Genomic DNA, 15,597 nt, shown 5'->3' with positions numbered 1-15,597 from the left:
TCCAAAGTCTTAGATCCGAAACAAGCTTGCAAAGCTATTGGAAAGAAAGCCATGCCTGAAAGAGAATAAAAGCTTCCCTGATTGCCAAGAGAAAAAGAATTTTCTCACTGTCTTGTGGAATGGGTGAAAATAACAAAAATATGGGGGCCTCTGCAGTGAGTGACAGAAAGCATTAGCATTTATTCCATAAACCTAACATGCAGGTCCTGCCCGTGTTTCTCCACTGATTTGATACTGTAGAGGTTATAGCCTATCAGAGAAGTCCAACTAACCAACAGTATCCACTTTTAATTATGTTTTTAAACCAGTGACACTGGTCATTACTCTTTTAGACTTCTTTTCACTCAGATAAGGATTTGATCCCAATCCCTGTCTGTGTGACTAGCCTGAGCTGATTCTGCAGCCCTTTGTTTAGTTCGTTTCATGTTTCCACTCCATGTCATTTTGTGTGAAAGCTAAATTTAATTCTATTCTTTCACTTGGAACATTTAATATTTAAATAATAGAAATTTTTCATAGCAGATGATTCAAGAAATTTTGCAAAATATTTGCATCTTCCTTCCTTATTTTAGTGATTGATTTTAGACTTGCAGATTACTCTGAACTCTTGGTCCAAGATTTATTATTCTATTCAATAACAAATAAGTCCTAAGGTTAGTCTCTCTCAAGCCTACTGTATTAGTTAAGGTTCTCTAGAGAAACAGAATCAACAAGAAACACTTTCAAATAAGAAATGTATAAAAGTGTCTCACATAATAGTGGGAAGGCAGAATCCAAAATCCACAGGGCATGCTGTGAAGCTGATGACTCCCATGGAGGGTCTGGATGAACTCCACAGGAAAGGCTTGCCCCGACTGAAGCAGGAAAAGAGACAGTCTCTTCTGAATCCTCCTTAAAAGGCTTCCAGTGATTAGATTAGGCATCAGTTCTTGCAGAAGACCTTCCTCTTGGCTGACTACAAATGGAATCAGCTGTGGATGCAGCTGATATGACCATGATTTAATACTATGAGATGTCCTCATCACAAAAGACAAGCCAGCACTTGCCAAAACAGATAAACAGGTACCACCACATGGCCAAGTTAACATATGAACCTGACCATGACAGTCCACCCCTTGTCAACGTGGCAGTTATACATACCACCTTAAACCATACCTAATTTCTAAATAAAAAAACAATGAAACACATGTTTTTTCTTTAAGCTAACAATACTCAACTGTCCTACATAAAACTGGAAACACATTAAATCTCTCCTCAATAGGGTGCAAATCCTTGGGTAGTAGTCATTCTTAAACTTGATATCTTACAACTTAAATAGTACAACATGGACAAAACAGCATTACAGTCCTCATTTCTGACACTGATCACGTGGTTGAAGTTCATATTTATAACTAAATTCTTCCACTAACTATTCCATGTTCCCTTTATGCTCAGCAAGTACTTCAGCTGGCCATGGTTCTTTTACTGGTGGGGTGGCCCAAATCTTCATTCCTGAAGTTTCAGAACCATTGGTAGTCCTGTCTGGATTGAGTTGTTGCAGTTTTCCATTGATTTTAATAATAGGACATGGTAGTACTAAAAGATGCACTAGGGGATCGCCTATATTCCAAGAAAGTTCTTCTTTACCTCCATAGTGCAATTGTAGTCCTACTTCCCCCTGACAGTTAGGGTCAATCACCCCAGACAATAATGTAATCCCCTTCATGGCTTTTTGATACCAGGGCATAAGTAGCCCAAAGTGACCAGGTGGGGGTCTTAGATTCCAGTTCAATGGAATCATTGTTATTTCTCCTGGTGGAAGCACTCCCCATTTTGGAACTAACACCTGTAGACCAGCAGAGCTCAGGGTCTCAGGGGGACAGGAAGCAAAAATGTGCCTAGTGGATCATGAGGGGAAATAGTGAGTGGCACCACTCCCATTTCCACCCCTTGGTTCCTGGACCCATGGATCCTGGCTATGGCAGAAACAGCACCATAGAGCAGATGCTGATTCAGAATATATACAGCTTCCTGGAGAACATTACCCCAGTCCTTCATGGTGTTGCCACCTAGTTGGCACTGTAATTGAGTTTTCAAAAAGCCATCCCACTGTTCTAACAATCCAGCTGCTTCTAGATGATGGGGAACATGGAAAGACCAGAAAATTCCATGAGCATGTGCCCATTCTCGAACTTCATTTGCTGTGAAATATGTTCCTTGATCAGAAACAATGCTGTATGGAATATCATGATGATGGATAAGGCATTCTATAAGCCCATGGATGGTAGTTTTGGCAGAAGCATTACATGGAAATGCAAACCCATATCCAGAGTATGTGTCTATTCCAGTAAGAACCAATAGCTGCCCCTTCCATGAAGGGAGTGGTCCAATGTAATCAACCTGCCACCATGTAGTTGGCTGGTCACGTCGATGAATGGTGCCATATCAGGGGCTGAGTGTGGGTCTCTGCTGCTGGCAGATTGGGCACTCAGCAGTGGCTGTAGTCAAATCGGCCTTGGTGAGTGGCTGTCCATGTTGTTGTGCCCAGGCATAATCTCCATCCCTACCACCATGACCACTTTGTTCATGAGCCCATTGGGTAATGACAGGAGTTGCTGGGGAAAGAGGTCGACTGGAATCCACAGAATGAGTCATCTTATCCACTTGATTATTAAAACCTTCCTCTGATGAAGTCACCCTCTGGTGTGCATTCACATGGGACACAAATATGTTCGTATTTTTAGCCCACTGAGAAAGGTTTATCCACATACTTCTTCCCCAGACCTCTTTGTCGCCAATTTTCCAATTATGGAATTTCCAAGTCCCTGGCCATCCAGCCAACCATTAGCAACAGCCCATGAGTCAGTATACAAATGCACCTCTGGTCAGTTCTCCTTCCAAGCAAAATGAACAACCAGTGCAATGCTCGAAGTTCTGCTCACTGGGAGGATTTCCCTTGACACTGTCCTTCAAGGACACCCCAGAAAGGGGTTGCAGTGCTGCAGTTGTCCACGTTCAAGTGGTACCTGCATATCGTGCTGAACCACCTGTAAACTAGGTCTAAGTCTTCTCTTTCTCAGTCAATTCACTGTAATGAACTCCCCAAGAGGCGATAGCTCTGGTCTGGGAAAGAGAAGGTAGTGTGACAGGAGTGGAGATCATGGGAATTTGGGACACTTCTTCATGTAACTTACTTGTGCCTTCAGGACCTGCTCTCACACTATTTTGCATGTACCATTTCCATTTTACATTGGAGTGCTGCAGTGCCCACCCAACTTTATGGCTTGGTGGTCAGACAACACCCAGTTCATAATAGGAAACTCAGGTCGCATGGTAACCTGATGGCCCGTGGTTAAGCATTCAGTCTCTACTAAGTTCCAGTAGCAGGCCAAAAGCTGTTTCTCAAAAGAAGAGTAGTTATCTGCAGCAGATGGTAATGCTTTGCTCCAAAATCCTAAGGGTCTGCATTGTAATTTTCCTATAAGCGCCTGCCAAAGGCTCCAGACAGCATCTCTATTTACCACTGACACTTTCAGCACGATTGAATCTACTGGATCTTACAGCCCAAGTGGCAGAGCAGCTTGTACAGCAGCCTGGGCCTGTTGCAGAGCCTCCTTTTGTTCAGGAACCCAATAAAAACTTAGCAGCTTTTCTGGTCACTTGATAAATGGGTTGTAGTAGCACAATCAAATGAGGAATATGTCCTCGCTGAAATCCAAAGAGACCAGTTAGACATTGTGCCTCATTTCTAGACATAGGAGGGGCCAGATGCAAAAACTTATCCTTCACTTTAGAAGGGATATCTCAACATGCCCTTCACCACTGGACACCTAGAAATTTCACTGAGGTGGCAGGCCCCTCTATTTTTATTGAATTTATCTCCCATCCTCTGACACACAAATATCTTACCAGTAAGTCTAGAGTAGTTGCTACTTCTTGCTCACTAGGTCCAATCAACATGATATCATCAATATAATGGACAAGTGTGATGTCCTGTGGGAAAGAGAAATGATCACAGTCCCTGCAGACAAAATTATGACATAGGGTTGGATAATTAATATATCCCTGAGGTAGGAGAGTAAAAGTATATTGCTGACAATACCAGCTGAAAGCAAACTGTTTCTGGTGGTCCTTACTAATAGCTATTGAGAAAAAAACATTTGCCAGATTAATAGTTACATGCCAGGTACCAGGGGATGTATTGATTTGCTCACACAATGATACCACACCTGGAACAGCAGCTGCAATTGGAGTTACCACCTGGTTGAGGTTATGATAATCCATTTTCATCCTCCAAGACCCATCTGTTTTCTGTACAGGCAAAATAGGAGAGTTGAATGGGGATGTGTTGGGAATCACAATTCCTGCATCCTTAAATTCCGTAAGAGTAGTGGTAATCTCTGCAATCCCTCCAGGAATCCAGTGTTGCTTCTGATTTACTATTTTGCTAGGTAGGGGCAGTCCTAGTGGCTTCCTACCATTATGGCCCCCACTGCACAAGTTAGAGAGCTAATGTGGGGATTCTGCCAGTTGCTCAGCATGTCTATTCCAATAATATGTTCTGGAACTGGAGACATTCCTACGGAATGGGTCTGGAGCACACTGGACCCACTGTAAAGTGGACTTGATCTAAAACTCCATTGATCACCTGGCCTCCATAAGCCCCCACTGTGACTGGTGGACCACAGTAACATTTTGGGTCCCCTGGAATTAATGTCACTTCCGAACTAGTGTCTAATAATACCCAAAACATCTGATCATTTCCTTTTCCCCAATGCAGTTACTGTGGTAAGAGGCCGTTGGTCTCCTTGGGGAAGGAGATTAACAGAATAAATTTGTGGCAGTTTAACAGGGTTTTCCTCCAAAGGGACCTGATTTCACCTTCATTCAAGGAGTTCTGGGTCTGTAAACTGTCTCAAGTCTGGAAATTGATTAAGGGGCCATGACTCTGTATTTGTAATTCATGTTAGAACTTCTGTTCACTTGACCTAGAACTCTTTTGTTTATACAGCTCAAACAAAAATTTAGTAGAGGAGGAGGGGCCAAGAAGGTGGCTTAGCAATGTGTGTGCTTTAGTCCGTCATCCAGAATAACTACTAAATAACCAGAAACAGTACAGAGCAGCTCCTCAGGCCACATCAGTGACTGGACACACAGCATAACCCAGTATAGACCAGCTGGACTGGCTGCGAGTCCCCCCCCAGAACTGTTAGTTGGAATATTTCACTGGTAACAGAGACCATCAGGAGATAGAAATATGGTAAGATGTTGGGTAATTGGAGATGAAGGGGTACAGATTGTGCAACAGGACTGTATATAAAAACGTAGAAATGGACAGCACAATACTACCTAACTGTAATACAATTACATTAAAACTGAATGAAGCTGAATGTGAGAATGATAGATGGAGGAGGGCTGGGGGCATAAATGAAACTACGAAGAAAGATAGATGATAAAGATTGAGATGGTATAATTTAGGAATGCCAAGAGTGTATAATGATAGTGACCAAATGTACACATTTTAAAAATGTTTTTGCATGAGGAAGAACAAAGGAATGCCATTATTGCAGGGTGTTGAAAATAGATGGTAATTAATGTTTTAAAATTTCAACTTATGTGTGAGACTAAAACAAAAAATGTTTATTTGGTACAAAATTTATATTTTGACTAGTGCATCTCCTAATATAACTTATGTAGATAGTTTGTTGAACAACATAAGTGCATGGAACCTTGGGTAGGACATGAGATTTTTTGGTTTGTCCAGAGTGATGTCCCGATGAATCCCAGAGTGATTTGATAAGTGAGTAGAAAAGTACTTGCAAAGTCTCCTTTGGGGAATGGTGATAATGGGGGAAAATTCAACCTCCCTTAGTTGAATTCTTGATGTTCTCACAAGCAGTGTGGACAACCAAAGCTATAGGCTGAGCCCCTAGTCTTGGGGTTTGTTCATGTGAAACTTAACCCTACAAAGGATAGGTCAAGCCTGCTTAAAATTATGCCTAAGAGTCACCCTCAGGAGAACCTCTTTTGTTGCTCAGATGTGACCTCTCTCTCCAGCCAATAGGATGAGCAGTCTCACCACCCTCCCCCTCTCTACATGGGACATGACTCCCAGGGGTGTGGACCTTCCTGGCAACATGGGACAGAAATCCCAGAATGAACTGAGATTCAGCATCAAGGGATTGAGAAAAACTCTAGAATGAGCTGAGACCCAGCATCAAGGGATTGGTAAACCTTCTCGACAAAAAGGGGGAGGAGTGAAATGAGACAAAGTGTCAATGACTGAGAGATTCCAAACAGAGTCGAGAGGTTATCCTGGAGGTTATTCTTACACATTAAGTAGATATCACCTTGTTATCCAAGATGTAGTGGAGAGGTTGAAAGGAACTGCTTGAAATGTAGAGCTGTGTTCCAGTAGTCATGTTTCTTGATGATGATTGAATAATGATGTATTTTTCACAATGTGACTGTGTGATTATGAAAACCTTGTGTCTGATGGTCCTTTTATCTACCTTGTCAACAGATGAGTAGAACGTATGGAATAAAAATAAATAATAGGGGAAACAAATGTTAAAATAAATTTAGTTTGAAATGCTAGTGATCAATGAAAGGGAGGGGTAAGGGGTATGGTATGTAATTTTTTTTCTGTTTTCATTTTATTTTTCTGTTGTCTTTTTATTTCTTTTTCTGAATTGATGCAAATGTTCTAAGAAATGATCATGATGATGAATATACAACTATGTGATACTTTTGGAAATTATTGAATATATATGTAGAATGGAATGAGTATATACTAAGAATGTTTGGGTTTCTTTCTTGTAATTTTTTTAATTAATAAAAATTTTTAAAAAATAAATAAATGAATTAATATGCTCATTAGTCTATTAAAAAATAGGTGGCCAACGTTACCTGAGGCTGAAATGCCAGAACTGCCCTGGTATAATGTAGATAAGGGAATCCAGAGACTGAGAGATTGGAATGTTAGAGCATATTTATCATGGAAAACCTGCTCTTACACTCCAGGAATGTCCAGAGGATGCATCTTTTACCAGAACAGTGAGAAATAAATTTGTGAGAATAGCATCATCATCCCTGAAGAGTTCTGTAGTTGCACTTCTTTGTACATCCGATACTACTGTGGAAACTGCTGTCACTGAGCTGGAATCCTTAAACAGAATGGAGATGATGGAATCCTGAGTTGGCAGAAGCCAGGAGGCAGCACCCAATCACCAAAGACGGGGTAGAAATGGCTATTATAATAGCAAACTCAAAGCAAGCATCAAAATAATCCGACTTGCAGAGATTTGTGGCATTGGCTAGTAAATCACGGGGTACCTAGAAATACAATAGAAGGGCAATCTATTAAATTTCTTCCTTTGACTGGTCCATATCTTCAATTTTCCTGGTGTGATTTGTTATTTTTTGCTGGCGTCTAGGCATTTAATTGCCTTAATTAGTTTATTCTGGAGATTGCTTTCACTTCTTTTACCTAGGGTTTTCTTCCTGGGTGAAATTGTTTTCTATCTATTCTTTGACTTTCTGTTCAGCTTTTTCTGGACCTCTAGTTTAGGTTTTGTTTAACAGAGGAGAATTTTTCAGTTCTCGTTTTCTTGTTTCTTGCCCTGTCTGTATGGTGCCTTTCGCCCCCTCCCACCCTTAGGAGGGTCTACTTAGGTATTATAGACCCCAGCCAGATTTTCCCACACCAAACTGGCCTCCTATCAGGAGGAACGAGTCACCTGTGTTGGTTTTCCCTGAGGGTGAGGCCCAGAAGGTTGAAAGACTTTCCTGTGAAGTCTCTGGACTCCGTTTTTCTTATCCTGCCCAGTATGTGGCACTTGTCTGCCTGCAGGTCCAACCAGCATAAGATGATGCAGTACCTTTAACTTTGGCAGATTCTCCCTGCTGTGGGTGTGTTGGAGATAGAGAGGTTGTAGGCTGGTTTTTAATGGCTTCAAATTCCCAAGCCCTGGTGTTTGAATTCCTTGAGGGAGGGATTCCATCTGAGTTGGACTTCATCCCTGGGGAAGGCACAGGTTCCAGACAAACTCTCAAATGAGCTTGTTTCTGCCTATGCCTGGGGCAATTGCAGCCTGAGAAACCCTGATGCTGTATCCAAAGGCAGTCAAGCTTTTGTAGAAACACAACCAAAAAAACCTCTGTAACCTTCTTCTTTTTGTCTTTTTCTGTCAGTCCTTCCCCCTGGTGCTGGGGCAAAAATGAGTGACCTCTGCTTTCACCAGGTTCACCTGAGCTGGGGGCCTATTTTTAGTAGTCAGAATTTGTTAATTAATTCCAGAATTGGCACTTGGTTGGGCTCAGCCCTTGCTGCTCATAAAGTCTCTTTCCTTTCCCCTCTGGGAAGCAGCTTGTGGGGAAGGGGCACCAGGCACCACATCTTAGGGAACCACAGTTCTGGAGGGCTCATAACCAGTCCAGCTGGTCCAGACTAGGGAACACTGTGTGTCTGGTCACTGACGTGGCCCCAGGAGCTGTTCTGTACTGTTTCTTGTTATTTAGTAGTTGTTCTGGAGGACAAACTAAAATGTGCATGTTGTTAAGCCCAATCTTGGCCCAGAAGTCCGAATGTGTTAATTCATTTATTAAAAGATAATCAGCAGGCCACCAAGAACCATGGTTGTGCTTTCCAAAAAAGTGGCTGTACAAGGAAGCAAACTAATAATTTCTTAGCTGTTTTTTTTAATATTTCTATTCTGATCATTCCATTCTACATATGTAATCAGTAATTCACAATATCATCACATCATTACATATTCATCATCATGATCATTTCTTGGAACATTTGCATGTATTCAGTAAAAGAAATAAAACAAAAACAGAAAAAAAATTATACATATCATACCCCTTACTCCTCCCTTTCATTGATCACTAGCATTAAAAGCTAAATTTATTTTAACATTTGTTCCTCCTATTGTTTATTTTTACTCCATATGTTCTACTTGTCAGTTGATAAGATAGATAAAAGGAGCATCAGGCACAAGGTTTTCACAATCACACAGTCACATTGTAAAAGCTATATCATTATTCAATCCTCATCAAGAGACGTAGCTACTAGAACACGGTTCTACATTTTCAGGCAGTTCCCTCCAGCCTCTCCATCTCATCTTGGATAACAAAGTGATATCTACTTAATTTTTTGCTTTAGTCTCACACATAAGTTGAAATTTTAAAATATTAATTACCATCTATTTTCAGCACCCTGCAGTAATGACATTGCTTTCTTCTTCTTCATGCAAAAACATTTCGTTGGCCACATTTTGATCTGTGTCTCAACCAACCATCCAAACAAACTGTTAATACCTTTTCTAACCCCTCAAGCTATGACATTGAATGCAGAATCTTTACTTAGTGGGCCCATATCAACAAATCCAGCCTGATTCAGCCTTATATTCCTCCCACCATTATCCCACATCCTTAAAATCCATTGCCACACGTATTCCCCTGATTTATGTCTATATAAATTGGAAAACTCACACAGTTCTTTTGGAGTGTACCATACCACTTCATGTGTGGTACTTTGTAACTCACCTTTAGGGGTCTGTTGGGACTTTAGTCTAGTTATAGGGCTGGTTGATATGAGAAGTAGTGGGGGTGGGTCATGAAAAGAATTAGAAATATTTTCCAAGCTATTTGCTTCAGGGCATTAATTTGCAATTTCATCTGGTGAAATAGGATTAACCGCTCTAGGTCCAATCCCTTCAGGATGAGACTGGATGGCCAACTCCTCAAGGCAGACTAGAGGCGAGGGACTTTGCCCTCAGGGCAGAGCATTATAGGGTTATCTAGAGAAGACACATTATGACCTAGGGTTTCAATTCACCACTGACATCATTATCAATCCATATGTCACCATCCCATTTTTCAGGGTCCCACTCCTTTCCAATCAATGCCCTCACTTTAACGGCAGACACATACAAGACTGAGATTCCAGTTTACGTTGTAAAGTTGCTACTCTAACAATAAATAATAGTAGATTCTGAGTCCGATTTTCAGAGGTTTCAAGTCTATGGCTACAGGAAATAAGATTTTTCTTCAGGATACTCACAGAAACTTCCACATCAGTTAGACGGTGCTTAAGATTCTCATTTGAAGCCTTTAGCCCATCTCTCTCACTTCTTAAAGTATCCAGTGTATCTAACAACAACCATCCAATATCTCTATACCTCTTATTTCCACAAAGTTCTGTAAAGGTGTCAAAAACATTATCCCCCAGAGTCTGCTTTGTACAAGTGAAGAATTAGGAGAGTCAAATGGTGGTATTTTGACTATCTCTTTTGCCAACTCACTACATGGATTGGGAATGTCATTCTGATTATCGGAATCACAGTCCTTAGTGCCCTTGAGTCCAGTCAGAGTAGAAAACCATTCATAAAAACCTAATTTTAAGATTCTGTTTCTGAAGAACCGTTCACAGCACCAAGTTGTATTAGTTAGGGTTCTCTAGAGAAACAGAGTCAACAGGAAACACTTGCAAATGTAAAATTTATAAAAGCATCTCAAGTGACCATGGGAAAGCAGAGTGAAAAATCTGCAGGGCAGGCTGTGAAGCTGATGATTCTGATGGAGAGTCTGGATGAACTCCACAGGAGAGGATTGCCAACCGAAGCAGGAAAAGAGCTAGTCTCTTTTGAATCCTTCCTAAAGGCTTCCAGTGATTAAATGAAGCATCACTCCTTGCAGAATACACACCCCCTGGCTGATTACAAATGAAATCAGCTGTGGATACAGATGACATAACCATGATTTAATTCTATGAAATGTCCTCATCGTAATAGACAGGCCAGCACTTGCCCAACCAGAGAAAAAGATACCACCACTTGGCCAAGTTAGCATATGAACCTGACCATGACACTTACTTCTTAGGTCATTTTGATATTCTCTCTTCCTAAAAAGCATACGTTTCCGGAATCTGCCCTTAGCTCTCTCTTTTGGTATCCCAACCTCATTCATATAATCTTCCACTTCCACAGAGACACAATTAGCAGACAAACTCCCTTTAACAATGTCTCTCCTTCCTCTATGTTAACTCTCAATGTTGGAGGCTCTATAGGAGAATTCGAGAAGGTGACAGCAGGGCTTTGGATGAGCACCATCAAGTCAGGGTTGGCAACAGATCTTCCTGGGCATAATGCACCAAAATTAAACTTTTGGAAAACCTGGAGGTGTGGTTTAAATAATTTCTCTGTGGTACAAGTTTTCAGCCACTAACTAAGTTATGATAACCTTTGGATCTGCATATATAGGCCTTATCTTTCTTAGGGACTTTATATTAAGTTATAGAATATCTACTTGGCTTTCTATCCATTGACAGATTATTTCATTCGTATGTTATTTCAACAAATTTGTTGAGTGCTCATAGTGGGTACATGTTGGCCAGAAGCCTGGAAGAGAAGAAAAACAGCTTCCCCACCAAGGTACTGCAGTGCAAAGGGAGAGGGGAGCAACTGAGTGTAAACTTTGCCTCATGGTATGTGAAGGCCATCTACTTGGAGGAGAGCAGAATCCTCATTTAATTTACAACATGACTGCTCTCCAGACAGGTCTGATATAAAAGGTTTTAAAGAAAGAATAATATCTGAAATATTTTAGAAAATTTTCATTATGTAGAATGGGTTCAAAACAACTTCTATCCCTATCCTCTGTTTATTAACTAATGGTTTCTTCAATTTCCCAAATAGTTTGTGTACAAAATCAAACATTTAAATGATTTTTACGTGTATAGATTTAGAATATTCCCCTTCACATACCTCAAAATTAAAGCAACTTATATATGCTACAAGTGCTGTTTTCTACTATGATGGCACTTATACTTCATCCTATTTTAAAATACGTTGCCAAGGAAAAGCCTTAATGGGAAATATAAATACTGTGGGTGTTTTCTGAATAACCTGTAAGTATGCATTAGTCTAGATTGTTTCTCACAATGTATTTGGCTCTGTAATTTGTTTCCTAAGCATAGCCATCATTTACTGAGTTCACATTTTGTATGTGCTGTTTCAAGTGCTTCACCTAAACATCCAGTTGAATCTATGCAGCAGACATGTGAGGAAATACAGAAATACAGAAATGGAAAGTAAGTGTTACAATGGGTAGCTTTTCAACTCCACAGGGTTTTTTCTGTCACATTTCCATCTTCCCATATCATTCTCTCTATCCATTCATATCACCCTCAAATCATTTAGCGAACTATCATTGTATTATCTGAGTTGGTAATTACATTTGAGATTGCACCTCAAATAAATTGTATACATCAAAGGAGAAACATGGATATTTATATGATGTATGAACAAGAGTTAACAGGTAGAACTAAGAAAAATATATGGGTATGTAAATCTGCTTGGGGTTGGAGTGGATTCACCTGGGTTTGGATCTTGTCCAGCTCCTAACAAGGTAGGAGGTTATGGAGAATATCATTAATTGCTCTCAAAGAGTAATAAGAGTATTATATCACTAAGCCAGAATTCTAGAAAATATAAACCAATGCTATCAACACATGGTTTCCTGGGGACTGGGAAGTTGTGGGGAAGGAAGGAAAGAACTGCCTAAAAAGGGGCACAAGCAAGCCTGGGAGGGTGACAGATTTTTTCTTATCCTGATTGTGGTGATGGTTTCATGAATCGATCATTTGTCATAACTTACCAAATTTTTAACTTAAAAATCTAGTTTATTATATGCAAGTGTACATCATAATGATGTTTGTTTTTATAAAGTGTAGCAAAGCACTTTCTTATTTTGCAGCTGTTTTTTATCTTAATTTAATTTCACTTAGTGTCCTACCTCTGTTCCTCTAGTAGGAACCTCAAAGTGGCAGGTCAGTTTTGTTGCCAAGCAGCATTGCATATGGCAAAAATGACCCAATTGACAAATTTCACCCAGACATGGGGGACTTAATAGATACTGTACAGACATGATGGAGCCACTATATATTTAATCTTTGTTTTTTATTGAGATTTTTGTATTTGGACAGTACCTTGGAATGCATGATGGAAGTTATGCCCCTGAAGTTGTTGCCAGAGATATGGGTTTTAGAAAAATAGACATTTTTTAGGAAAATAGACATTAACTCCATATTGTCTATGACACTTTGACCTAGGACACACCACTGGTAATTAGCAAAACCCAAATCCTTTATCATGAGCAGTAAATCAGCTGACATTTGCTTTGGAGGGGGGAAATAATTTTTATTTTACACTACAATAAACAAACTTGCCCTTTGCTCCAGATGGAAGTACTTTATCCACATTACAAGACTGCTCCCAGTGTGATCAACCTTGAAAAGATAGGGTAGATCAGTCAGCTTCTCCTTTTACAAGATGTACAAAAACCTGAGAGATTCACAGGGAATTGTCTGTTCAAATTCTTTCCACAATTTTAAGATACTTTTAAAACAGGTAAATGTGTAAGTTCAGAACACATGTAATCATACCCACAATGTATTTATTGGAGGTGAAAAGCAAGAGTTCTGTACACTCTAATATTGCAATTCCAGAAACCATTTACACTGCTGTACCCCAAAGATCTGTAGTTCCAACAACATCCATTGAAACAATGATTAGCTGAAACAACTTTGTGTTTCAGTCATAGAAGGATTTTAAAAATGTTTTTAGTGCTAAATTCATAGGTAGTGGTGCACTGTTCTCCCTACTCTCCACAAATTACAGGAAGACAATGCAGCAGTGACACAGCTGTACAGGTAGTTTCTTATTCATCATCTTTTACTGCACAGATAGTAAGAGGTTTAGAATCATGTCCAGTACAGAAGTAAGGCTTGAGTATTTCCGAAAATTTATCAGTAAAGGTATGGATATGAGACCTTTCATTCAAACTGTAAAATGTAATTTCACCCAACTCATAGTCCAGATAAATGCCAATTCCTCTGGGCCTTTCTGTTAATGGAATAGTTACTGGAGCAGTGCCTTCTGCAACATAGACTCCATCCAACAGATGGATTGTCCAGCCTCTGTTCTGTCCTGACAGGAGTCCCTGTCCCTTCCTGGGAAGGAAATCTTTACAAACCCCCACAGCCCATTCAGGCTTGTCATCCACTTGGACCTCCCAATAATGTCTGCCAGAATCAAATCCTTCAGAACCCAGTACAGCCAGATCAATCATAAATCTCTTTGGATTAGGTTGAAGTCTTTGCTTTTTATTCACAAATATCACAGACTTTTTATCCTCAGAGACAAGCAGATTCAGATGTGCTGTTTCAGGATCAAGGATGACATCTTCTGTAAATTTCTGTTTAATTTTCTGCAGAGCTGAGTACTGCAGGGGAAGGCTCAGTCCTTCTTTCCTTAACTGGAAGGAATAAGGGACTGGAGATTTAAGGCTTTGATACCTATGGTGGATACTCTTGATGTCTGCCAGTAATTTCTCTTCTGACATCACACTCTTCTCTGCAACCTCTTTTTGCAAAATTTTGAGTGTGGAGATATACTCTGAAAATGATGCTATGTTTTCATTGAGTTTGTGCTGAATTTTCTTCTCTTCATAAGCTAACCTTGAAAGAAGTGTCCCTTGCTCACATTCTAATATGTGATTAAGGTGCTCAAATTCAGAGAATAATTTCTGCCTCTTGGTTTCTACCTTCTCTCTCAGTTCTGATAGATTTCTGTCATGCATGGCTGTTAGCTTTTCCAGGTCTGCCACTTGTTTCTTCAGGGACATAATGTAACTGTGAAGTCTTTTCCTGTGGTGAGAGGCAGCCTCCTTTATTGGCCTCACGTGGTGACCCTGGTGGTCAGGGGATTGAGCACACAGGGGACACAGCAGCTCTTTATCTTCCTCACAGAAAAGGGTCAAGACCTGACTGTGCTGCTTGCACAAACGTGTCTCTTCCTGACTCTTCCTCTTGCCTCTGGTGATGTGGAGGAGCTTCACAATTTCACTCATCTTTCCCAACTGGGCATTGCTTCTGAAGTGCCAGTCTTGGCATTGGTGCCTACAGACTGGGCAAGGGGGCCTGTCCTGTATATTCTCCCAGGTCTGCTGGATGCAGGAGTGGCAGAAGTTGTGCCCACATTCGATGGTGACAGGATCTGTCAGGAAATCCAGGCAGATGGGACATCTGGCTCCTAACTGGAGTTCTTCCAGGGATGTTGCAAAGGCCATTGGTCTATGAATGAAGGTCTGGGGTGAAGGCTTTCTTCAAGAGAATTGTGCACTGTCAGTCGTCTCCAGTGAGAAGAAATTAAGGACAACTGTCAATTAGGGGCAATGAGTCCTCTGTAACTGGGTTAAGTGCCAAGGGGAACTCAGCTCACAAATTGCAGCCAGTCACAGACTATTCTGAAAACTATTCTTCTATCATTTGACAATTCAGAGGATGTGAGTCCAAGCCCTTGGGCAGGAAAGCAGTGATGTTGCCAAGGTGTTTCTTTGTTCCTGTTGAAGAGAAAATATTCTTCAGCTTGGAAAATTCCAGAAAATATATGGCCCTGCTCACTGCCACATTTGAAGACACCACTGATTTTTCTCTCCACCCTACCAATCCACCTACATTGAAAGCCTCCACTCTGGAGCTGCATACAACTGTGGGAAGAGTTTGGGATTTGGTTCTAGATCACTGGGACGTGGGTTTGATTACAGCCTTTGCCA

The 15,597-nt window shown here is 40.6% G+C and overlaps 1 protein-coding gene across 1 annotated transcript; it reads right to left on the bottom strand.

Moving 5' to 3' along the window:
* Positions 1-13,701: 13,701 nt before the first annotated feature.
* Positions 13,702-15,111, bottom strand: LOC143672933 (tripartite motif-containing protein 75-like). The gene has a single exon (XM_077147361.1). It carries the CDS (start codon positions 15,109-15,111, stop codon positions 13,702-13,704), a length of 1,410 nt encoding a protein of 469 aa, XP_077003476.1.
* Between the last annotated feature and the right edge of the window lie 486 nt (positions 15,112-15,597).

The sequence above is a fragment of the Tamandua tetradactyla genome (genome assembly GCF_023851605.1).
Source record: "Tamandua tetradactyla isolate mTamTet1 chromosome 22 unlocalized genomic scaffold, mTamTet1.pri SUPER_22_unloc_2, whole genome shotgun sequence".
In the NCBI taxonomy this organism is placed as follows: domain Eukaryota; kingdom Metazoa; phylum Chordata; class Mammalia; order Pilosa; family Myrmecophagidae; genus Tamandua; species Tamandua tetradactyla.
The sequence above is the reverse complement of the archived record's forward strand: the minus strand, read 5'-3'. Positions and strand labels throughout refer to the sequence as shown.

What these genes read in the sequence shown, in the direction of transcription:
- LOC143672933 (XM_077147361.1), bottom strand. Translation starts at nt 15,111, where the DNA reads ATGGCCTTTGCAACATCCCTGGAAGAACTCCAGTTAGGAGCCAGATGT.